The 25,171-nt window shown below is 37.1% G+C and overlaps 1 protein-coding gene across 2 annotated transcripts; it reads right to left on the bottom strand.

The window, feature by feature from the left end:
- Positions 1-6,308: 6,308 nt before the first annotated feature.
- LOC116182541 (DNA damage-regulated autophagy modulator protein 2-like) lies at positions 6,309-20,432 on the bottom strand. Of its 2 annotated transcripts, none has more exons than XM_031503074.1 (6): positions 19,339-20,432; positions 14,954-15,124; positions 14,781-14,902; positions 14,323-14,546; positions 6,604-6,763; positions 6,309-6,554 (listed from the first exon to the last, which is right to left on the bottom strand). In XM_031503074.1, exons 2-6 carry the CDS (start codon positions 15,031-15,033, stop codon positions 6,364-6,366), a joined length of 777 nt encoding a protein of 258 aa, XP_031358934.1. In that variant the 5' UTR covers positions 15,034-15,124; positions 19,339-20,432; the 3' UTR covers positions 6,309-6,363. The 2 variants fall into 2 exon arrangements, with proteins under 2 accessions (XP_031358934.1, XP_031358935.1); XM_031503075.1 differs by having other exon boundaries at positions 14,954-15,009.
- Positions 20,433-25,171: the final 4,739 nt, after the last annotated feature.

Below are 25,171 nucleotides of genomic sequence, written 5' to 3'. Positions count from 1 at the left end.
TAAATGTAGGTATATGCTTAAAAAACATGTCAATGCACGGAATGACTCTAGGCAACCAACACTACATGCGACAAACGAGAGTTGTTTTTACGATTCTTGAAGTGTTACCACCAGTCTGACACCACCTTCATATTTCAACCTTTTCGTCTACAATTTGATAGTAGGAATAAAAATAAAGACTAATAGGAAACTATATAATTTGACACTAAACAATGAAGTTACTTTTTATAGCAGACGCTGAGTATCAATGAAAACAAATTTGTGTAGAGTTGGTTGCCTATAATAGCCATCTATTCCATGCATTGACATGACTCGCAACTGTGAATTTAGTGCCTGTTTTCTCAATCTGCTTGGTAGAATTGTGTGGCCAACGATTCCATATTTGAAAGAGAAAATCTGCTCAGGTGAGACCGGCATTGTCGCAGTACTCGTGGCGGTATGGATGGTAATCTAAACGAACCATTTTTGTGCTCCTCGTCAGGGGCCACCAACAAACAGGGCTCACTAAAGCAGTCCGGTAACGAGGCAGGCTCCTTAAAGAGGGGCCTTATTCAAGTACCTGGTGGTGGGTCAGCTCATTTTCGCAAGAAGAATAGAACTGCCACACAGAAGGCGATGGCCATGAAGCGCCAGCTTGAGGGTAAAACCTTAGGTGAGGCGGACGCTGCGCCAAACACTGTGTCTGGGTCGTTGGATCAGGGGGGCAACCGGACCTCAGGGACCAAGATTCTCAGATCGGAGGGTAACACTCCAAGGGTAGCCTGAGAAGAAGCCCAGAGGTTCTGTAGCACCTAATGTTGTGGGTGGATCACGTACTTATAGGCAAGGCAAGGGGGGGGGGGGAATTGTAGCCTTTTATTCTGATGTCGCCTCCGGAGGTGGAGCCTCGGTCGAGGTGTATTATGACTGTATTAAAAGCAGTCGTTGACAAGATGGAGGAGAGACCCTCGCACTGGTAGCGGCTGGAATACGTAGGATGCCATGGTGACCAAATGCGAGGACCATTGGACTAGTTGTAGAGGACAGTTCCTCTTGTTAGGTCCTGAGATGGCGCAGCTTTTCAAGTGCAGAGGCACGTCTCTAAGGTAACCAAAGGCAATCACTGATGTGTTATACCTTATACGGGCTCCCGAATGACACGGACACCATCTTGAAGGGCCTCCAGAGGCAAAATCCTGGTTTCAGGTCGAGCCTATGTAGGACGTTCATCCGCCTCCCTCGAGTTTGGTGTTGATGAGGCATCCTATGGGGCACTCTAGCGGTAGAACTTCCAAGCGCACGCGAGGAACTCGCACGTCACATTGCGAGTGCTCGATCTGCGCCGGCTATGGGAAAAAGCCTCACAGAAGCAGTGAGGGTATTTCCGTTGCGATAGAAGGGGCGCAATTCCTTACTATCGAGCTCAAAAGGGGTGGCGGGATTACTATACCGACACCATCAATGCAATTTGCAACAAGTGATGTATCCGCGTACCTATCCATATGTCGGTACACGAGTAAGCCTCATCTAAATTAATCAAGTGCCGCCTCTTTATATTTCTCACTTAACGCTTCATCTGAAAGAATGCAGTAGGAAGGAGCAAGGCACTTGGTGGTCTGTGCAGCCTATCTCCCGTACGACTGGGAGGAGGCTCCGCCTACCAGGGAACTGCTGAGTGTACTGTCGAACTAGTGGGCTCCCTCTTATGGTTGACCACAGGCTCGAAGGGCATGGGTTTAATCTGTGGCAAAGGTAACCACCTTCTAGAGTACTTGCAAACAACAGATTAGAATGTTTTAAATCAGATTTAACGTTGGGATCCTTTTCAATAGCTCACGTAGTCACGAGTCAGAGAGTGTCTGCTGAGCCGTCGCTTTCAGCCCTGTGGGTTTCGGAATCCCCGATAAAATGACTGGAACTGCGATGTGGCGTAACTGTCAGAGCAGTGGGATGGGCCACCTTTGCTCTGTCGGAAAGCAGGGCAGGTGAGGTAGCATGAAAAAAGCGACGCCATATAACAGCGTCACATATGATAGTTGTAAACTGCGGACCTTTCGAGGAACGAAGAGAACACTTTGGTGAAACCGACTTTGAAAAGGTTCGCAGCTTGGTTCGCAAGTTCTTTAATAGGGCCATGCGAACGAAGCTGCCTGTGGACTGGGGAGATCTTATAAGACCGCTCAGCGTATCAGGTATATAAGGACCATCGCCGAAGGTTTAAACGATGATCTTGGACGGTAAGACCCTGAGCATAAAGTGAGGCTTCCATGCCGCAGATATATACGTCTATCGTGGGTATACATGTCTCATGGAAACACACTTTTTAGGTCAAGGGACTAACCCATAAAAAGGAGCTACCCGGTCAGTGCAAGACAGCACCTGCTCGGATGGGAGGAATCTCTGGGCGGTCAACACGTTTAGCCCATTAGAGTGTAGGACCGGATGGCTAAGGCCGGATTTAGCATGGCCCGGGCCCATAGCGACAAATTTTTAGGGCGGCAGAAAAACCAAATTTGGGAAATAATTCTACAGTACTATACACAGGGTGTTCTTTTGAAAACTTCCCACCACGGATTTATCGAAAACCAATCATTAGTAAAGGAAAAAACGCCGAGACGCGTCAAAAGATTTGTCAAGGGGGCAACTTTTTAACCAAAAACCACTTCACTCCGTTCACTCTCCAGGGTCATTTCCTTAAAAGTTTTAAATGAAAAGTGGTATCAAGAAGAATAGCTTGTTTGAAAGATCTTTCGAAGTCCTTTATTTTGACGTTTGATTTTTTTAAATCGGTCGATTTGTATTCTCAAAACTTAGAATAATTTCCACTCTTTTGGTAAACAATTTTGGAAGTAAAATCTGAATCAATAAATTAATTTTCACTATCCTAAGATTGTCACTGACAGCAAATTTAATTCTTGGTTTCCCATAGAAGTTTATTTTTGTTTTCCATCTGAACAGGTCGATTAAATAAATTATATAAAGATTTTTCTCATTTTCTTGGTTAAAAAGTTGTCCCCCTTGACAAATCTTTTGACGTGTCCCGGCGCTTTTGTCCTTTAATGAGTGGTTTTCGATAAATTCGTGGTGGGAAGTTTTCAAATGAACATCCTGTATGTACTCCTAATTAAATCAATCTGAGCAAATTAGGAGAAAGAAAATCGTATTATACTTTACTGTAGAGTCAAAAATAAGTTTGGTTGGGATATAAAATGCTTATAATTGGTTGGGTGGGGGGGGGGGGGATTTCAAGACGCCCATAGGCGCAAAACATGTAAATCCAGTCCTGCGGATGGGATATTGATGGGTTCACTCATCGGGAACATTGGGCGAATAAGCAAAAAGGCCACAGCATGTAGAAAGGTTTTTGGCTGTACGTGGCGCTTGGCGCAGAGCATATTTTAAATAATTTCCACTAGGCGGCACTGAACCCAGTATCGGCGTGCCATACTGGGGGCAGTATAAAATTTCTAGGGGCCCCAATCGCCGCACTAGGACATCTTTAGAGGAGAACACAAAACCGGAAATTTTGCAACAGTTTTATAGAATATGATTGTTCATGCAAGAATAACTATTTTTTTTTCTCTCTATAATTCAAAAATTCAAAATGAATTTTATTTTGATATATCAAAACGATTCGGTTATGGGTAATGGTACCAAAATCCGTGTGCGTGCGGTGCGCAAGAACGAACCTACCATGTTTGAACAATATAGAAGATACATACAAGACAGACGACATATCGTGCGCGCAGAGTTACAATTGTGACAAGTTTGGGGCCCCATTTTACAACATCGTCAAACAAACAAAGGTAGGTGCCATACCCAATTATAATTGACATCGTTTATTTGTTCATTTGTTATAAATTTTCTACATGTTGGGCAACAAACCTTTTTACAGCCCATTAACAATTATTCTTGTTGCGCTAACAATGATAATCTATTATATTCTAAGTGCCAAACTTAGTGGTTGTTAACGGTAAACTTCGGAGTCCCCCAATGACTTTGAAATTGGCAATGATAAATTGCTTTTGAAAGATAACTGAAAAGTTTTTGCCACTGGTATTCTTACAGACGACTAGGCGGGAAAAAGTCTTTACTAGGCGGCACTATATAGTGTCGCCTACTTTATAGCTTAAAGTATGCTCTCACATGGGGGCTTGTCTTCTCGACTGGTATATTTGGCTTTATACTGGAGTGATAAGGCCAATAATACTGAGACGCGCCTGTCTGGGAATCACGGGCGAGTCATGAAAACCAGCCAAACATGTCTTATAAGTGTTTTCTTCTTAAGACTATTTAAATGCTATGTGATGTAGACACGGTCTTATCTAGATAGGTACCCCTTGCACCCTAATCAGCATAATGCGTACCGACCAGGGAAGTCTACTGAATCCGCCCTACGGAACGTCGTTGGGCGGGTTGAGAGATCAATGGATTAGACACAGTCCATTCTGGAAACACTCCTACACATAGGTGTTTTCGGCAAGGCGAGACTTTCGAAGTAGGTAATCGCGCAACTGCAACGGTATCTCAAAAGCAGCACCAGGTATTCGTTGCGGGAGTTTCGTATTTACTACTCGTACTACAAGAGCGTCCTCAACACCCCACCCTATCGGTTAATGCTAATTTTTCTAGCTGATCATCATCGCAAAATATAGCGCAATGTAGATGAGATGATTGGGTTTTGCTTTTATTCTGCAAGCGTACGTGAGTAAACAGTACCTACTGACCATGTTATGCGAATGGAAATTTCGTCTTTACGATAGTTAAGGCTGCCATCCAGACTTGTGTAAAAATCCCTTACCCTTCGTGCGGAGTTCTGTATCAGCAGTTTGACAATAATCTGTTTTCCATAGTATAAGGGAATTGTATATTATGTTTCACAGTACTCCAGATTCCCGCTCTCCAATTTAAAGACCAGCGATCGCTCTTATTGTATGTTTAAGCCCCCCATACAACAGTGGGGTCGACTATATGCGCATCTTCCATGAAAGACTGGAATCGAATATTACCCTCAATAATTTACCTGAGGCTTAATGTGTAATTATGGCGAAGGTAAAAAGGTCCGTAAAGAAACTTTGATGATTTTTTAAAATTAAGCAAATCGGCCTATATTAGGAGGCGCCGTCAAATCGAGGGTTGAGTCTTCGCTAATCATATTTGTAATTTCAGGAAGTACCTTAAGGATTGAGTTGTAAGTATGCAACTTCGTCCTAAATCATTTTTTTTTCACATCAGATAACACACGATGCAGTGTGGTACCTCTGCTAGAAGACGCCGCTGCCTCGGCAAAAGTTGCTCGACTGATCGCAGCAGATCCTTCCATACTGCTTCGCCTCTACATATGATAATTAATTCAGTACTTACTGCCAGTATCTCGAATGTTTTTTTTTCGTTGTTTTCGGAAGTTTTCATACCGCTACAATTGAAAGCGGAGTGCCCAAACTTATTGCAGTGGAAGCATATAGGTTTTACCATATATTCAAATGTGATTGGGTGTATCCAGCTTCAAAAACAACTTTATCAGGTAAAGATAGTTTGAATTTATTAACTCCGGACCGTAATAACTACTCCTGTAGGAGGCGCAAATGGCCAAGTACATTTTAAGCCTTTAAAGTTTTCCCACTAGCTACCATAAAATATTCTCTATCAAATGTGGATACCTACTGTAGACGTCTTACAATATTCTCTTCATTCTCATTTTTTTGCACCCTCTGAAATCTGAAAAAGTATTTGTATGATCGCAAAACTGTAATAGGGATTTCCGTGGAGGCGAATTTCGTAACACTTGGAGGCGCAATCCTTGCATCCATCAAACTTAGGTCTGTTCTTCCGCAAATAATCAACCATGTGAAGTAATAAAAAAAAAATAAAATCAAAGCATGACATGAGGGCTAGAGAAGTTTTCGTGTGTGGAGTATAATTAAAAATCAAACAGACGGCGTTTGCATGTTGCACATTAAAGCTTGGTCAATTAACAAAATGAGATCTCATTAATTAAGCATAAATGTATGTATACTTTAATGCATACTAAGTTGTGTATGACTCATCGCATAAAAGCCTAGGTACTAAATATTGGGGCAAGGGATTTCTTGGCTTCCAGTTTGCGATTATTGGATTTATGCAAAACATGTCTTAAAACTACCTATACTTAAAGGCTTCTAAAAGATGCGTTACACATATTAGCTGGGAAATTGGAAATGAACTATAATTTAAAATATGAACTTAGATGCAACACTTTCTTGTCTGTGTGTTCAACTGTTCATCCAGGGTAAGTAACATTCGTAGTGTAACTGTGTAAATGAGTATAAACTAATTCATGTTGATTTATGAAGGTAGCGATTTATTGCACACAGAAAATGTACGAAAAGTGTCAAATCTCTATCCCTAAGTATCCATTGTCATGTCGAATAATTTACTTCTGAAAGAAATTTCATGAAATCCAATCGTTTTAAATTCAGCGCTTCCCGTAAATACAAAAACAATCATGATGCACAATAGTCCCCATTCGGACAACGTTGCGGTTATATGATAACCAAATCCTCCGTCCTCAGGAGTCCAGTACAAAAGATCATCTCCTGTAAAAATTTCACTTGGAGATTCACCTTTGAGAAACAGATACATTACCTTTAAATTGTTTAAAAGCCATAGGAGAGAATGAAAATACCATGAAGAATAAAATCGTGTAGCACGCACATAATACGATTCTGAAATAAATTATGCAGCTGCCTACTGTGTACTTTGGGTACTTCTTGTGCAAATGACGGAATGCGAAGGAAATCCTTGCCTGCAAGTTTAATAAGTTTTAGTGCAAGTATATTAAGTGTAATTCAAACATCCCATGTTCTCAAAAACGGCTTCTTTATAAAATAATAAGAAATTAAAAATCAAGAATAGGTATTAGCTCATTTTTCTTCCAAGTTTCAATTGTTTTGTGACTAAACCCTATCTTTCTTACCTTTTGGCGTATAAAGCCTATCTATCGCGACAATTATCTTACGTTAGGCTTCTGTAACATTTAGTGTCAACTTCCAGTTTTGTTGCAATAGCCTCGGCAATAGCTTATCATTTGTCATTTTTACGTGAGCATAAAAGGAAGAAAATGTGCGATTTCAAACTTTAACAAAGAAAAGTCATAACATGTTAGTAAAAAGGCAGTGGCTCGAAGAATATCCAGGAAAGAACGGTGTATGGAGAAAGCAGATTCTCATATTTTTGTGGGGTTTCAGCGATTTGGCATCGACGGCGCCAGTTTTTCACCATTTTGCTTACAGTTTTATTTAAATTTCTTTGAACGATCCTAATATATTTTCAACGAATGCGATTAGCTTTCCTATGCTATTTTGGTACTTCTTCCACATTTCTTTCTAAGCCTTGATAATGTTTGTCATTCTTGTACACGGGGCAATCCAGAAGTATATGGTGGAGCATGGCATGTGGACTGTGGCACACAACCTTTCTACAGCCGTTTTTCTCCGATATAGTACACGGAAACAAGTTGAAATGAAAATGCTCGTATTAATAACTAAAAGCTGTATGGAGAAAAGCCATTTACCGAGTCAACTTTGTAATTTTAAATAGAGGGGCAAGTGAGGTGTGGTTAGGAAGTTCTTTTTTAAAGAAACCACGTTTGCTTGAAAAGTTTGCGTGTATTTTTAGCGCATTTTTGAAAAAAATACGCTATTACATTCGTTATGGCTGGCTGGCCGGCCGTCCGAGTGAGATCTCAGCAACTACAATAGCTAGACTTCAAATTTTTACTAAAAGCTTTCTGCTATAGTGTAGACGTGCAGGCTCTAGTCTATTTTGAGTTAGATTACTTGTGAGATCGATAGTTGAAGAAAATAGTTCCGATATGGTTTTCGGAGGTGCTATAATTTTACCGTTAGATAGCGCTACCAGTATAAAAACTTAATTATTTACTTTGTGATTTGTTTACAAAATAAAGACGGTCCTACCCTCAATTGAAATTAAATAAAATTGATTATTTAACGCAGCCAAAATTACTTGTGAGATCGATCATTTTAAACTTCGCTAATAAAATACTCACCTGTATTACCAAAAATGCGCTTTAATCATGCATTTGTGCTGATTTACAATTTGTTTATCGTTTATGAACAATTTGTGTAACGCGTCTGAAGGGTAGCGCGTTCGCCGGTAGGTTGCGGCCATTAACAAAAAAAGATTGTGGTAGGCAATGCATAAGTTTAAGTCGTCTAATGTCGACTTTTTAATCAGTAAATGTTAGAATCTTTGCTAAAAATATACACAAAGCAAGAGGCATTTGATATGTTAATGATCTTGGGAGAATGTCATCAAAATTATCGTGCTGCTGTTCGCCTGTATGCACAGACAGAGTTGGACTGGGTCACTGGGTCAACTGGGTCACCTGGGTCACTAAACTAAACTGGGTCACTGGGTCGCTGGGTCACGTCATACTCTTTTCAGTTAGACCCAGTGACCCAGTTTGATCCAGTGACCCAGTTTGACCCAGTGACCCAACTTGACCCAGTTTGACCCAGCGACCCAATTTCACCCGGAGACCCAATTCGACCCAGTAACCTAGTTTGATCGAATAACGCAGTTAAGTCAGTGCCCTCGGTTCAAGTGTACAGATTATCAAATAAATGAAATGCTGGTTTGTTGAAAATAATACTCGATTGCTTGACAACTGCCATTTCTGTGATGTTTGCTTTAATACTGCCGTAAAAAACTTTCCATGTCCCGAATTGTATTAGAATAATGTTATTTCTAAACAGTTCCCTCCTTCATTTCTTTGCTTCAGGGCTTACCAGTTTGCTTACAGGTATTCATTCACATTTAATTTTTTTCTACTAGTTAGCTTAATCCAAATAAATCTTTTCTCTAAATACTTTCATTGACTACTTGACTACAAACTATAAACAAATGCATTTGATTTTGTTAGGTATTAGTTCTCTTGAATGAAATTGGGCTACGTGCTTGTTGCCGAATATTATTGCGGAAGTTTTTTTTAAAATTGAAAGTTACTTGAAATTGTTACCTAACAATAATTTATTTACTGGGCCATCGGGTCAAGACGGGTCACTGAGTAAAGCTGGGTCAAGATGGGTCACCGGGTCAAGCTGGGTCACCGGGTCAAACTGGGTCAAGCTGGGTCACCGGGTCAAGCTGGGTCACCGGGTCAACTGGGTCACTGGGTCACCGGGTCACTGGGTCAGTAAACTAACTGGGTCACCGGGTCACTCTATGCTTGACCCAGTCCAACTCTGTGCACAGAGGTATCCCCAAAGACTGCATCAGAGTCGTAACGTCTTCCAACGTTTAGCCAAACGTACGCGTGAATCTGGAAACGTCCAAACACAACATAAAAGAGGTGAAAAGATAAGAAGACCTGTAATAAATGAAAGGGCTGCTGATGTCCTAGCTGCGTTTGCGATAAATCCAAACGACTTTACCAGAAGAGCTTCTCGAGATTGTGGAATACCACGTGCTACCGTATGGAGAATTTTGAACGACAACTCTTGCACCCATATCACATCCAGTTGTATCTTAAGCGGAGACGACTTCCAGAATCGAGTAATCTTCTGTCGCTGACTGCTTACAAAAAACCCAATGTTCGCCGCATCTTATGGACTTATGAAGCGACGTTTAAGAGCAATGGGTAGTCAATATCTGGGTAGTCCAGGCAAAGAATACTTAATAAACCCGTAAAGAGCATCAAAAAAGCGACAGAGCATCTCGGTCTCGGTATGACCCCACGGGATCATTGGATTTGACCAATTTTCAATTTGCTTGTTACATGTGGTATATATGTTAACTGTGCAAAGGTTGAACCAAATCGGTCCAAGCGTTTAATAGTTATCGTGTTTACGGACAGACGGGCTCCCCTATACAGCTTGCATCGCTTTGGTCTGCTGCTTAATAATTACTCTTTGATCTAGGTTAAATCCTTAGCTCTAAAATAATTTATTTTCAAAAAAAAATTGGGGCAAAACTATTAATTTTGGGCGACAATGTTCAATTTAAAACCTCTAGAAAATAAAAAAAATGAACAATTTTTGTATCAGCACTATTTTCACATAATCTCCAATTTTCCCAGAAAAATGAGAAAAACTGTTTCTTTTTCGTGTTCTATTGTTATTTTTGCGAAAAAAGTCGTAGGGATTTGAAATTTGGAGGAAACAGCTTGTTTTGTGATAAAAAAGAAAAACCGTAAAATTGATCCGTTTCCGAGATTTTAAAAAAACCGCTTTTTAGGGGGATGAAAAATCTATCATTATTGTTTAACACCTTCGTAGGCACCTTTCTAAAATCGGCTTCATTCCCCGAAAATGCACTATGGTGGGAGTAAATTTTTCTCTTCGAATGGCTCTGATCCATTGGCCCTTTAAACTTTTATCCGTTGAAAATCAGCATATTATTTAAAAATTTATCTGTTCACTAATTCGAGCTAATCACGAGAATGATTAATGAACGGAACATCTAAAATAACAGCTTATTTCATTATATTGCATATCATCTCAGCGATTTTTGCCCCGCGGTGCATTGTGTGTTGCATATTGTGTCGACAACACCTTAGATACGTTAAGCGCAGTCTAGTTATAGCAAGTCTCTGGGGAAAACAGTTTTAAGATATACAATGTTTATGACATAATAAGCTTCTTTAAGTTAACGTATATGACTCTGCGCTAATAAAGATTTTTCGAAATCTGTCTTCTCTCTTCTTTTTAATGTTGCTAAAATATTTTCTTCTGTTTTCTTGTGCTCAACTGCTTCAATGAAAACATTTTTATTATTTCTTTTTTCTCCATTTTACCGCAATAAGAACAATTCGAAGTAAAATATAATTCTTTTGCTTCCTGAACAATTTGTTTGTGTTCTACAGCAGGAATTATGAATAAAAGCGTGATGAGGATTATTCCAGGTTTTTTATCTCAAATTTCTTGCCGATACAACTAACTTTTCTATTTTTTCAGGTTTTTTAACAGACCCAGTCCAATTGCATCAGCCGCAAAATAGGCGGGAAGAAGGGTCAGTGGAAGTAAACAAATTGTTCAGGAAGCAAAGGAATTCGATTTTACTTTGAATGGCTTTTTATTGCGGTAAAAAATAAAAAAACCAATAATACAGATGTTTTAAGTAAAGTAGTTAAGAATAACGAAAAAAAGAAAGCATATTAGCAACATTAAAGAGGAGAGAGAAAACAGATTTCGTAAAAATTTCTATTAGCGCGGATCCAACACTTCGATTTAATTGTAAAAAGAGCTATATTTATCCTGTCAAAAACCGTGCATATCTTAAAACTGTTATTCCCGTTTTTGGCGATTTTCTTGAAATTTTTCTATGGAATAATATTTTTTATTATTAAAATTTACGAAGATTTTGCTACCCGGCGCAGCTCTGTATAATAAAAAAAATTATTTTTTTATCCCATTGAAAAAGAAGTGGTTTTTTTTTCGAAAACCGTGAATATCTCGGAATTTTCGGGTTTTTTTATTCTCGATATCTTAAACATTTTCGCCTAAAATTAATAGTTTTATCACAAATTGCAAAATACCACCCCTTTCAACCCTCGAGATTTCGCTCGCCGAAAAATTCAGTTGTTTTAATTATTTTTCCCCCAAATTTCTAATCATTTCACCTGCATGAAAAACCTGTTTTGAAGCGGTAACTAATTTTTTTGTCAAAAAATATTATATACTATATAGCCTGGGCTATACAACAAAATCCACATTGGTTACAGGACAATCAGCATATTTGGAGCGTAAACATTTTGTGTGATATCGTTTGGAATCGTATCATGGGCCCATATGTTTTCAATCAACTACTTAATGGTGTCATGTGCGCCGATTTTCTGCATCGATCGCGGGGAGCTCCCAGAGTCAACTACCACTCGAAGGCGCTCGCCTTGCAAAAGGTGGTTAATTTCAACAAAATTCGTCACGCAGGAATTGTGCGCGTTTACAAGATGGAAAGAAGAATGAAAAAACTTAAAATGAAAAACCACGACGTTAGTAAACCACGCTCAGGGATGGCGCCCAGATGTCGACGACCCCACAGTTAAAAAAAAAAATTGAAACACATTCCTATCGATTTTTTGAACTCATTACATTACATCGCTACTGCAGTTTTCAATATTGTTAGTTTGTGAATTGTACATACAGCAGATATCAACGAAAACTTAAACATTACAATTTAAAACACTAGAGATAAAGGATTACGATAAAGAAAAAATAAAAAATGATCAAAGTCCTCGTGTGAGATCGAAGGGACTTCAGCGCATTTTTGTGTGGCAGATCAGTGTTTTATTAGCCAATATTGACTCCACCATCAATAAGATCTTGCCGAAAGCTACCACGTTCACTTTGTCGGTACCATTTTCTCACTTACCGTGCACTCGCAATTCGCGTTTGAAGTTTTGACTCCACCATCATTAAAATCCTTTGGGGGTTACCATATTCCCTTTGTCGACACCCACTTCTGATCACCCGCAACAATTCGGATTTGAAGTTTCGACTCCACCATCAGTAAGATCTCGTCGGGGGTTACCACATTCCCTTTGTCGATACACAGTTCCGACGTCCCGTTCATTCGTAATTCACATTTTGGTAGATTTCGCTAAAATCCCGGCATAAAATCGTATTCAACTTTTGGGTACTTCACATAGCTCAACCTTCTATTAGTGACACGAGAAAGAGAGACCGCGATTCGCGCTGTAAGAAACTTTTGGGCGCCTAAAGTCGACTACCCCTCGAAGCGCGCCGCGCAAAAGGTGGTTTATTTCGCCTCTAGGAAAAAAAAACAAAATTCCGCCACGCAGGAGTTGTGCGCGTTGACAAGATCTTCCCGACGACACCAATTTGAAAACAATCGGAGAAAAACTGTAGAAGAAGATAGATAAAAACTGAAAAATCTCCAGGTTAGTATAATACGCTCGGGGATGGCGTCCAGATGTCGTCGACTCCAAATCTTGTAGCCCCATCCCTAACGTTCTTAATTACACGGCCCCGATAGTTACATGTACACTCCTTGTCTTTTTACAAGCGTTTTTCTACGGGCGCGCATTTACTGCCAGCCAGCCAGCCAGCCAGCCAGCCAAAGTGAGATTAAAAGCTACTTTTTACAAAAAAATTTTTTGCAAAAATGCGCTAAAAAAGTATACTCCTAAAAGAAAAGCCGTATTTAAAAATTATTATAAATGGGAAGCAGAGTGTTGTTAGAAAATTGACATTGGTTTGGGATTTTTATAGTGTTATAATAAAAGTCTCTCCATAGACCGATTACTTATTAGATTGTTAACTAATAATATTTGTAATATTGCATTTCATACATTAAAACATTTTTATTGCATATATCTAGGTTTTGATGGAAGATGGAAGGATTGTTTAAAACGACAATTTCTTGGTTTATTAGTTCCAAATATTATTAATTTCAAACAACACACAAAAAACAAGGAACATGAAAACTTATGTGAATATTAAACAAATAAGTCATATAATATACAAATAACACAGATAACCAAGAAATTGTCGTTGTAAACAATCATGCAATTTTTTTCGCCATGAGATGTCCGCAATAAAAATATTACAAAATATTATCAAAATTTAGGAAATTTGACGCTTTTTTCAAAAACTCCAAGATAAATAGGGTTGTCTGTATGAAATAATGTAATTTGGGGTTGTATAATAACACTCTGTATAAAAACTGTGTATCACGATGGATGCTATAGAAAAAGTGCTTTTTGCCAAAATCAACCTTTACTAATAAGCAAGTTATGGGCCATTAAGGAAATCGACTAAATTCGACAAACGCCCCCGTGCGCCCAAACGATTAGAGATAGCTGAATTCCGATTGCATCAGTGATTTTCTTTTTGAAATTGAGCTCCAGACACCTAGGTCCATTTTTTCTATCTCTTAAAATAAAGGGTGTTTCCATACGAAAGTGTCCAATTTGGACCATCCTGTACATTAGTTATGGATTTATTGATTTTAAAAATTTGATTCATCTTGAACTTCTACTACTCTCATCTAAAAGGGGTTGAAGCTCAGCATTCATGTATCCTCTAACAAGAAGACTAACTGACGTGTAGTAAAATTTAATACAAAGTCCTGTCCAAATATATGTATGCGTATGTATAAGTTGATTGCAAAAATAATAAGCGTAAATAGCCGGAAAAGTAACGCGAATGTCTTTGCAGGTCACCTGAACAAGTTAAACAACCTAAGTAACCAGCAATTACGGTAATTACATCTCCACATTACGTTGTTGTAAGTACATTACCGCAGTATTTAAAACTAGTTTTTGGATAAGAAAGTTATTTGAGTAATTTCCCACCATAAAAGGCAGATTAGAGAATTACTTACTTGAATGATGAAGTAAATTGTTGAAAACCCAAACGACATCAATGCCCCGACCATGTGTATGGCAAATAGGGGCTTCTGTTGAAAATTGGCTACTATACTTATGCCAAGAGATATTATCATTCCCAACCATAACGCGACTGTATTCCATTTTTCCTTTAAATTAACATTTTTCGATTGTATTGCTAAATCAACTTGGCGGTATCTTATATAGTTGTTGACGCCCACTACAAAATAATTTACAGTAGGTTATTATTCCTAAACGCCTTTAATTGATTCGAAGAAATTAAAAACGTATTTGTAATTACATCGCAATATTTACAATCACATATAATTTTATTGTAGGTATTAATAAAATTTATGCAAATAACAATTGTTGTAACATCCTGAATACAAGATTTCTAATACGTTTCTAATTCCACATTATTAAGTAAATTTTCGAAAAAACTGAAATTACGTACACAAAAGGGCACCAATATTCAGCATTTGTCCAAATACACAACTTTCATACGGTTTCGTACCCGTATCACTAATATAAGGAACGAGAGGGTACACATGACCATTTAACACAGAAATCAAGTACCTGCAATCTAACGTTCAATACCTAGGTACAAGAAAGTTAAACGGAACTTACGTAACAGCGACTGTTAAGATGAACCATCCGCAAGTAACAATTGGCAGATAATGCAACTGAAACTTATATAATCCCCTCATTACTCTACTATGATCAGTTGTTACCACCTGAATTAATTTATTGTAACAGGCGAGTGCTATTTAGAACACATTTACGTCGTGTACATTTCTTCTGCCATGTCACGGAGTGAAAACAATTAATAACAGATCAAACACAAATCTTCGCTGCACCGTGTGAAATATCGCAAACAACTGGACAAGTAATTTCAAGAAGTTTACGATATTTTACAACTTCTAATAACTTTTTTATATTGTAGGAAGGGATGCACTTGTCTATATTTAAGGAATTAGAGCGTTGCATGAGGTTTTGACGTAAATTTTTGTTTTACTTACTGTTACGCACTTCCCATGGTAATTAGAGTTTAAAAAAATGTTCGCTATTTTTAATTGCATAGTAGGTATGAAACCTTACGTAAAGTGCGTGTGGATCTTAAATGAAAAAGTCTATCGCATTGCAATTAGCAAAAATACAAAGCTAATTAAGCGCGTGTGAAATCTTTAGAACTGATTAATTTATTTGATACCTACTTAATTATTAAGATCAATGAATCAGACAATAATTAAACAATAGTCATACGCTATACTAGGCTGGTTCACCAGGAGAGAATGCCGGTCACAGAACATCCGCTTCCGATCTACTCTCAATCTATGGGCCCCACCAATTTGCTTTGGTGATAATTGAGAAATTTCGAACTGTATTGTTTATAATTATACGCAAGTTAACATCAGTAACCTTCTTCTGTTCCCACAGGCCACAATCTTCCTACCATACTAACAATCGATATAATCAAGTTAAAGACGCCCTGCAGAAGTCGATAAAGTTGCCACCCCCACTTTGCCCAAATCAAGTAAAAAGATGCCTATAATTTAGAACTAATTAAAGACTAATTTGTACCCACAAAATTAGAATTTGTACCAGCTTAGTTCTGCCGGAAAACCGATTTTTAAAGTGGGGGTGCTAACTTGAAATCAAGTTAGCATCCCCCACAAATTAGTTTTTCATTGTTTAAACAATTTATAGATTATTTAAACAATTTTTTACTAAAAAAAGGTCAGAATTAATAAAAAGAAATGGAACGTATAAATTAAAGACGAATTTGCACCCGCTTGGTTCCGCCAGAAAACTGATTCTAAGGTAATAAGCATTTAAAGGCCACCTGGCATTAATTAAAATTATACGCTATAAATAATGCAAGAAGATACAAGCCCTTAGAGATTTGACATCACTAATGGATATATTTCTTCCAAACGTACCAATCACCCTTCTCCGACACTTCGCTCTAGAGATATTAGAACCAATCACGTTAAGGAGTCGAGGAGGACAGTGGTAGGTAGAAACTAATTCCTTTAGTTGAGACATTTCATTAGAATACCATGAAAGATAAAATAAATTTCCAACCCTCACCTCCTCACCCCGTCACCTACTCATCTTAAAAATGAGTCGCGGATAAAAGTTATAGTTTGTAGAACCCAATTCCTTTCGATGAGACGTTTGATTAGAAAACGATGCACTTATAACAGTCTTACATACTTTGTAATAGTTAAGTCATATTTCTCAGTCACAAATTATAACATAACACGAGAGGGAGCTTAATACTTCTCGTCGCGTCCATGTTAGAACTGACTCGAAACACAATTCGATTGCTTATATAGCAAACACCGGTCCAAATGCTCCCGATGTGACTCATTTAATAAGTTACGAGGATTTTTTGTACGAAAACATATATAGACCGAAAGATAACGACATATTTTGTGCGATGATTTTTAAACGTCTGTCACCGCAATTTTCTCTTTACATAGGCTAGAACTATAGCGTATAAATGTATATCATAAGTCTGTTGAGCGGTCCGTTCTTTTTTTGTAATTTTTCAAAGTTTGACAACACAGCAGACATAAGTGTATTAATAAACGTGTGCTATTAATTTAAAAATAATATTTGAGAGAGAAAATAATAGGGCGCTTGGTGACAATGTAGTGTGGTTGTTGTTATATCGTGGAAAATATTCACACTTTTTTTAATATGACTAATTGACAGTTTCTAATTCATTACCATGTAAACCAAAACTAGACTAGAGATCGCTCTAGAAAAATCTTGTTATAAGTTTTTGTAGGAAATTCAATGAGCTTTCGTTCTGTAAATATAAGTGGTTATGAAAAAGTTGATAGTTTTCGAGATATTGAGGAAAAACCGGGACTTAACATTCAAAATGGCGGCCTGTTGCGCACCTACCACACACGAGGTTTTTGTATATATTCAAGAGGAAGGTCCAAAGAACATTTTGGTCAAATATAATTTTTTTAAAATTTATTTGGCGATTTTGGTAGTAGATTGACTAGGCTATTCCAACACATCCACGAAAACAACTTTTAATGTCCTTTATAAAAGGCTTTACTGGATTTTGCATCTACCAACTTTTCTTCTGCTTTTGTAACAAGCCATTGAACCGACCGTGAATTATCAACCAAAGTAATTTTATTTACAAATACTGTGATTTTATTAGCAAATCCCAAGTGACATTTCCATGGCAATCATGGAATTACGAATAATGCGCCCACTTAATTACAAATGTATTTAAGTATAACGTCAAAATGATTTCAGTTTATTTCCCATATTTTTAAATTGTATTTAATGCATAATACAAAAATACTATAAGAATCGCGTGTATAATTGATCTGTAAAGCCTTGCAACATTTAAAGGCACTCCGCTACGAGTCGTGCTTTTAAACTCATTGCGCATGCTTCAAAGACTTGTTATTTATTTACTTAATTAGTTTCTTAATATATTATTAATGGAAACAGTGTTTTATTTTGTCATCGTTAAATGGAGTAATGTTGTACGTTGGTTACCACATGTTTCGACAGCACGCCATCATCGGCATTATATTTTTTATCTAAATTTAAAATTGAAGCTTCAATATATGGCCGAGATGCGAAAAGGGCACTGTGGATATTGAATCGATTAGATTCAACTTTTGGCATTGCGTATTATTTGGCTAAATCTATGCCCATATTGAATTTAATGCAATTCGGTTCATAACTAACGGAGATGTCAAAACGGCCTTCCTTATATTTGAGTCTACATTGCCAATTCACCGATCTAAAAATTTGGTAAAGCATTCACCTGCAAAATTTCATCGCAATCGGCCCATTCGTTTTCGAGATATCGTGCTAACGGAACGCCGGACGGACAGACACCGCAAAATTGTAAACTCGCTAGGAGCTCATTAATAATTGAGAGAAAATAGATGTTCGTTTTCGAGGTCCAGGATGTTGAAGTTTAGTGTCCAATTGTATTATTTATTTATTTTTAGCGCATTTCCACAAAAATTAAAAAAAAGCGCTATTGTAGCCACTTTGTTCGTCCGTCTGTCCGTCCGTCCGCTCGTCTGGACCCTACTAGTTCTTTATCTTAATCTATTTTTCCTTTTTCGCTATTTGGTTCGTTATGGCGTCGAGGCTTGCACCAAGGAAGGAATTTTTTCTGCGTTTATTGCTAAAAAAGTTATTGCAAAAAAACCAAAAAACCATTTTTACATGTTCCATAATTTAGATCGTTTATAATTTTGTATTGCTGTCTGTCATCTGTCTGTTGGTCTGTCCGTCTGTTCCTTTGTCTGTCTGTCCATCTTTCTGTCTGTGTGAACGATAACTTTGTTTAGAAATGCCCGATCGCTTTGAAATTTGGTAGACATGTTCTTAGTTAAAAGTAAAATTGATGGTTATTTAAAAAATTTGTTTTGCGCATGCGCAATCCAATTTTTAGCTTAAAAAATGTGCTATTGTTTGCGTTTTGTCCGTCCGTCCGTCCGGACTCATTTCTACCGTTTTGAACTACTTCTAGGGGAATGGTCCTAGAGTCCTGGAATGTTTTGCAGTAGGTAGCCTATACCTTGAAGGTGTGCCAGACGGCCATCAAATTTCGCTGTCTAAAAGGGGGCCCCCCCACGAATTATTTTCTGAAATGATGTTTTTGAAAGTAAAACGTGCATAACTTTTACATACGACAACCAATTGGTCTCAGAACGGAACCGTTTTCTACGAACTACTGCCCTTCTTTCTGTCCTTTCTACCAACCATAGCCCTCCTCCTCGACCTCTTATCGTGATCCGGTATATTCCCTTATACCTCAAGAACGGATTGTCGGAAGAGGGTCTCACAAAGGGCGATTGAGACGTCTGCAAGAAATATATCCATTGGTGATGTCAAAAAAAAGCTATTTCAGTTAAAAAAATGCGCTTTATTTGTATGAGAACGCTTATTTTTTTATTAATTATGAGGAGAACCGAGAAGAGAACTTATTAAGGGAACTATAACAGTAAAATTACCTCTGATTCATCCGCCATCATCATCCAGATTCGTACGAGCGAGAGTCCAATAGACTGGCTATGGTAGAATTCGAAAGTGAATACCCTCGTGAAGATCTAAAAATATCGTATTAATCTCTTTGTCACCTCGATTATCACTTATCGCAATAGCGGAACGCCCTGTTCTTCTGAAAAATATTTACCACCCTCGCCCGAGAACATTTTAAATACATTTATGAACCTAATTGCAAACTTTTTTATTTATGAGGGTATTTAAATGATATTGGTTACGTAGGTACTTCGAATAAAAGAAAATCTAAAAATCAAAATTTGGTTTTGCGCATTTTCTTTTTTATTTTTGATGAATCACTTAATTTCTATAACTAGGAAATGTGGAATTTAACCAGAGGTAGTAGTGGGTATTTGTGGGTTTTAATATGTGTATTTGGTGTTATAGTGGGTATTAGTAGGTATTAGTTCAGCAAAATCGGGTTTTACACGTATTTAGAAGGATTGTGTACACAATTTTGGGGTGCGGTTAACCTCTCGATTATATTTAAGTTTGGGTTGCATTTTTAAGGCAGTCCCATAATATCCTACAAATAACAATTATACCACAATTGTACAATGCTAAAACCATCCCTAATTGTCTATAAAGAAACTGTCAACCGTCACCTTAAACACAGGAAAAAGACAATAATGCTCAATCAAATTGCATAGCCATCAGCAAATTTCCTTCCAAAAGCGATCAGAGTTCGTATAGTGGAAGTGTGTTGCGCCTGCCATGGTTTCTTCAATATTTGTCACCTTCACAAAACTTTAAACGCGAATAAAATGGAGATGTAATCAGAAAAAGTTGACAGTTTGGTGTTGGCATTGTTTTAACGTTAAAATCGAAAAAATGAGAGGGTTTGTTGTTAATTAAAAGTTGAAATTATACACAACGATAAAAGGAAAGAAACCATTTCGTGAAAATTAATTCACAGTCCATCGAATAAAAGACTTACTTATACCTTTGCTGATACCAATAATAAATTAGTATATAATGTCTAGACCTATAGTTTAGTTAGCATTTATGCTTCGCCGCGAGTAGACGTGTTTGTAAGCGCTCTCACTAAGTCGGATTATCTAAGTAATAATTAAAGAAGTGATCATGCCGCTCACTAGAGATCAAATTAGTGAAATAAATGCATGTGTGGCTGCGTCAATAAAGGAGTTTTTTCAAAATGATACCTTCATTGATATGATAGTAACGCGTGTGGTCGATAAAATAAATGTGTCTATAAACGACCAAATAAACGCTGCAGTCGATTCAGTAAAACGGGAAAATGTGTTTTTACGTGAAAAAGTTGATGCACTTGAACAGTATTCGAGACGGAATAATATTAGACTTTTTGGAATTCCGGAAGAGAAGAATGAAAATATTCAAGAAGTTGTAATTGATGCATTTAATAATGTTGGTATTCCAGTAACAAGTGATAGTATTGATAGGCTCCATCGTGTGGGCAAATCATTGGATAGCAGTAAGACAAGACCTATTATCATCAAGTTTATCAGCTATAAATCCAAACACATGGTCGTGACAAGTAAGCGCAAATTTAAAGGTACAAAATGCAGTATACAAGAGGATCTTACGGTTCCACGCTTGCAGCTACTGAAGGAAGTGCAGGAGATAGTTGGACGTAAACAAACATGGACAATGGATGGTGTTATATTTGCAAAACACAAGGATAAGAAATTCATAATTAAATCGACAAGTGATTTAAACCAATTTAAACAATTGTTTACTAAAAACTGAGTGGCACGTGTATGAAGAATGTATTTACGTGTATTTACGTGAGTTACACCTTAATGTTGTGATGTCCAGTGAGAGTGCTGATATGATACAAACACTGATTACCGTAGTTTGAACTTTTTGAACTCATAATCTTTTATTTTCACCTCAGAATTTATATTTATAATTTCCTCCTCCCAAAAATACAAAAATCTGTTCTTTCATATTCATATCTCAATCATCGAAGGCTTTTTTGTACTACTAACAACTAATAGTTATTTAATTTTGTATTTTAGAATTAACTTGATTTTGCATATTATAACTTACGTTGGAACTTATTAAGATTAAGCTTAAATTGTAATAATGTAAGCACATTGAGTAGTAAATATTATGCCCTTATTAATATCACATTTAAATGTGCGTTCATTGAGTTCGCATTTTTCTGATTTTATGGAACTTGTATTGACCTCCAACTATGATATAATTTCTCTTACTGAAACTTGGATCTCGGATAATACAGTACTGGATAAATTGCAAATTAAAGGATATGCATTTGTGCATGCACATAGGGCAACTAGGGGCGGTGGAGTTGCTTTTTACGTCAAGAACTCGATAAAATTTGAACTACTACTTATTCCCAAAGTAGATATAAAAGTATTTGAGCAATTATGGCTAAAAATTACGATTAATAAAAAATCCCTAGCGGTTGGAGTTGTATATAGACCTCCCAAATCACATTTTTCAGATTTTCTGGATGCTATAGAAGATGTTTTAGTATCGGCAAATACCTGTAATAAAAGTGTCGTCTGTTTGGGTGATTATAATATTGATATGCTTAACTTGACTTCGCAGTCTGCGCTAAAATTCAATACTTTGCTGGATTCGGTAGGTATGGCCCAAATAATTTCTGAACCAACTAGGATTACTGAGCATTCAGCAACTCTCCTTGATTTGCTCATTACATCGGATGCAAGTAGCATTGTAAATACTAACATCGTCAATTTGCCTCATTTATCTGACCATGCGTTAATTTCTTGCGCATTTAACGCTAACACAGTAAATTCACAGCAATTTCGTACTCTCAGAGACCATTCGCAATTTGATGCTAATCTATTTCAAGAACACCTAAATCTTACACCATGGGGACTAGTTTATGGCCTGGAAGACATAAACTCTAAAGTATTTTTTATTAATGAAGTAGTACTTCATTTATGTGATGTGCACTTACCATTAAGAAAAGTGAGAATAACCAAACCTCCTGCTCCTTGGTTAACCGATACCATACGGGAAATGATATGCTTGAGAGAAAAGTCATTAGCTAGATTTAAAAAAACTAAAGCGGCCACCGACTTTAATAATTACAAAATGCTGCGAAATATTGTAAATAACGCAGTTAAACGGGAGAAAAAAGCATTTATAGAATTTAAATTAAAACAGAATGGTAAACAAACTACTTGGCAGATTTTAAAACAATTAAACATTTACAATAAACGAAATTCGTCGGGTTTACCCAGTCATTTGCAGGATGTTAATAAAATAAACAAATATTTTATCAATAGCAGTAAAGTTGAGCGAACTAGCGCACAAGACATTGTCACGAACTATTATCTTAATAACTCATTTGATAGCAATACTACACAATTTGAGTTTCAAATTGTCACGGAAGAAGTGGTGGATAAAATAATACAATCTATCGGATCTAATGCTGTAGGAATCGACAATATAAGCATCTCAATTATACGTTTATGTTGCCCTGTAATTATACCGTATTTAACACATATTTACAATTTTTGTTTGGAAAATAGTGTATTTCCTGAAATATGGAAAACTGCATTAGTGTTACCTTTACCAAAAACGCCGAATCCTACTGAACTTAATGAATTGAGGCCTATAAGTATTCTTCCCGCACTTTCTAAAATTTTAGAAAAAATAATGGCTTCCCAGATAAAGCAGTATCTTTCCTTAAATAACATACTTCCGGACACTCAATCTGGATTCCGTTCAGGCTTCAGCTGTGCAACCTTATTGCAGTTGGTGACTAATCAAATTTGTACTGCAATTGAACGTAACGAAATATATTTGTTAATTCTGTTGGATTACAGCAAAGCATTTGACACGATAGATCATAAAATTTTGCTATCAATATTGAAATATGTTGGTTTTACCGCTGCATCTATCAACCTGGTGTCGATGTTTATCTCAAATAGGTCACAAATTGTCCATTTAAATGACCTACGCTCAAGTCAATTGCCCATCTCTTCAGGAGTACCTCAAGGTTCTATATTGGGTCCACTCTTATTCATAATTTACACATCTAGTTTTCACCGGTCATTAAAATTTTGCCAATGTCACATGTTTGCAGATGACACGCAAATTTCATACGTTTTTGATGCTTCTAGTGGGAAAGATGCAAGCGAAAAGGTTAATAAAGATCTAAAATCGATAATTGGCACGAGTAGTAAGCATTCCTTGCTAGTAAATCCTAGCAAATCAAAGCTTATGGTTTTTGGTAGAGCGAAAGAGCGTGAAAAAGCGCTGAAATCTTTAAATATCAAAATTGACGATGTGAACTTACAGTGCTCAGACGTGTCGCGTAACTTAGGGCTTAAACTAGATACTAACCTAAAATTTAAACAGCATGTTAATGAGTGCATTAGAAAGGCTTATTACAACTTAAAAATTATTTACAGTAATCGGCAAATATTAGGGCAAAAAACAAAGGCGATGCTCTGTAATTCTTTGGTACTTTCTCATTTCACATACTGTGATACTGTTTATGGTCCTTGTATTGATAGTGTGGATATTAAGCGAATCCAGAAAGTACAAAATTCATGTTTACGGCTTATCTTCGGTATCAAAAAGCGAGAGCATAGTTCACATAAGTTGAAAGATGTGGGTTGGTTGAAAATGAGCGATCGACGGCTGTTGCATGCGGCATGCTTTTTTCGGAAAATAATTATTACTCTCCACCTTACCTATATGGCCTAATTCAATTTAGAACAGATGTACATCATTTAAATTTAAGGCACCGCGGTTTATTGTCAATACCTCGTCACTCTCTATCATCTTTTCGCCGGTCATTTGTTTATTACGTCGCATATGTTTATAATTCTGTTCCATCTGTTCTAAAATGTAGCACTTTGGATCACAAGACATTCAAGAGACTATTTTTCAAACATTTGGTACGATAGTTGGTTTTAGTACTGAAACAGAAAAATGCAACACAAACTAAGGAGAGCATTTTAATGTATTTAGGGAAAAAGTCAATTGGTAGATTTACTTAGAAGTGGTGATCTATAAAAATATATATATTGAAACAAGGTTAAGTGGAAGAGCAGGAGGTTACTTGTGACCAACCTGAACATCGCCTTGGGGTTCAACAAGCATATGAGTTTTTTTAATTTTATTGTTTTGTATGTTGTGTTTACAATTATTTTTATTTAGCTTGTTGAATAAAGACATTATTATTATTATCGGTGTTTCTTGTGAGAACTCAGGTCTAGCCTGGTTAACTAATCGCACGGATTAAAATCAAGTAACGATTAGTGTCTGTGTCTGGTGAAGTTATGTAGGGTCATTAAAAAAAAAAAAAAAAAAATCACACGTACATTGGACATCTAGGGATAATGTAATTCGTACTTACCAACATACCTATTGATGGGCACAATAGCCAACGCTATCAGGAAAGAGGAAAACAAAACAAAAAAATCATTATAATAATTCCTGTCATTTTATTAAATGGAGTTTATTGTGTAAGTGTTTCTTTGGCTTTGCGTTTGGGTTGAATACGAGTGGGTTGTGATAACGTGGTGTGCTTCTGTGAAGAAGGAGTTTTGTATTTTTTAATTGTATTTATGGTGTTTCTTTGTTCCTGAGGTCGTATTTGTGAGGTTGCTTGGGTTTTTGGTGGAGATATTGCAGTATTTTGTGAGCCTGTGTTAAGGTTTTTGCGTTTCGGTTGTATACGAGTGGGTTGTTTCTGAGAAGAAGGAGTATTGTGTTTTTTAACTGTGCTAGGCTATTATTATTATTATTATGATCGGTGTTTCTTGTGAGAACTCAGGTCTAGCCTGGTTAACT

Source organism: Photinus pyralis, unplaced genomic scaffold (genome assembly GCF_008802855.1).
Source record: "Photinus pyralis isolate 1611_PpyrPB1 unplaced genomic scaffold, Ppyr1.3 Ppyr1.4_unclustered_Scaffold5822, whole genome shotgun sequence".
NCBI classification, from domain to species: Eukaryota; Metazoa; Arthropoda; class Insecta; order Coleoptera; family Lampyridae; genus Photinus; species Photinus pyralis.
The sequence above is the reverse complement of the archived record's forward strand: the minus strand, read 5'-3'. Positions and strand labels throughout refer to the sequence as shown.

Excerpts from the sequence above, each read along its gene's own strand:
- LOC116182541 (XM_031503074.1), bottom strand. The coding sequence starts at position 15,033 with ATGAGGGGATTATATAAGTTTCAGTTGCATTATCTGCCAATTGTTACT. Across the intron at positions 14,547-14,780 it reads GAATATTGGTGCCCTTTTGT|TGGGCGTCAACAACTATATA; the intron begins GTACGTAATTTC and ends ATTATTTTGTAG. Across the intron at positions 6,764-14,322 it reads CAATTTACTTCATCATTCAA|GCAAGGATTTCCTTCGCATT; the intron begins GTAAGTAATTCT and ends TTAAACTTGCAG.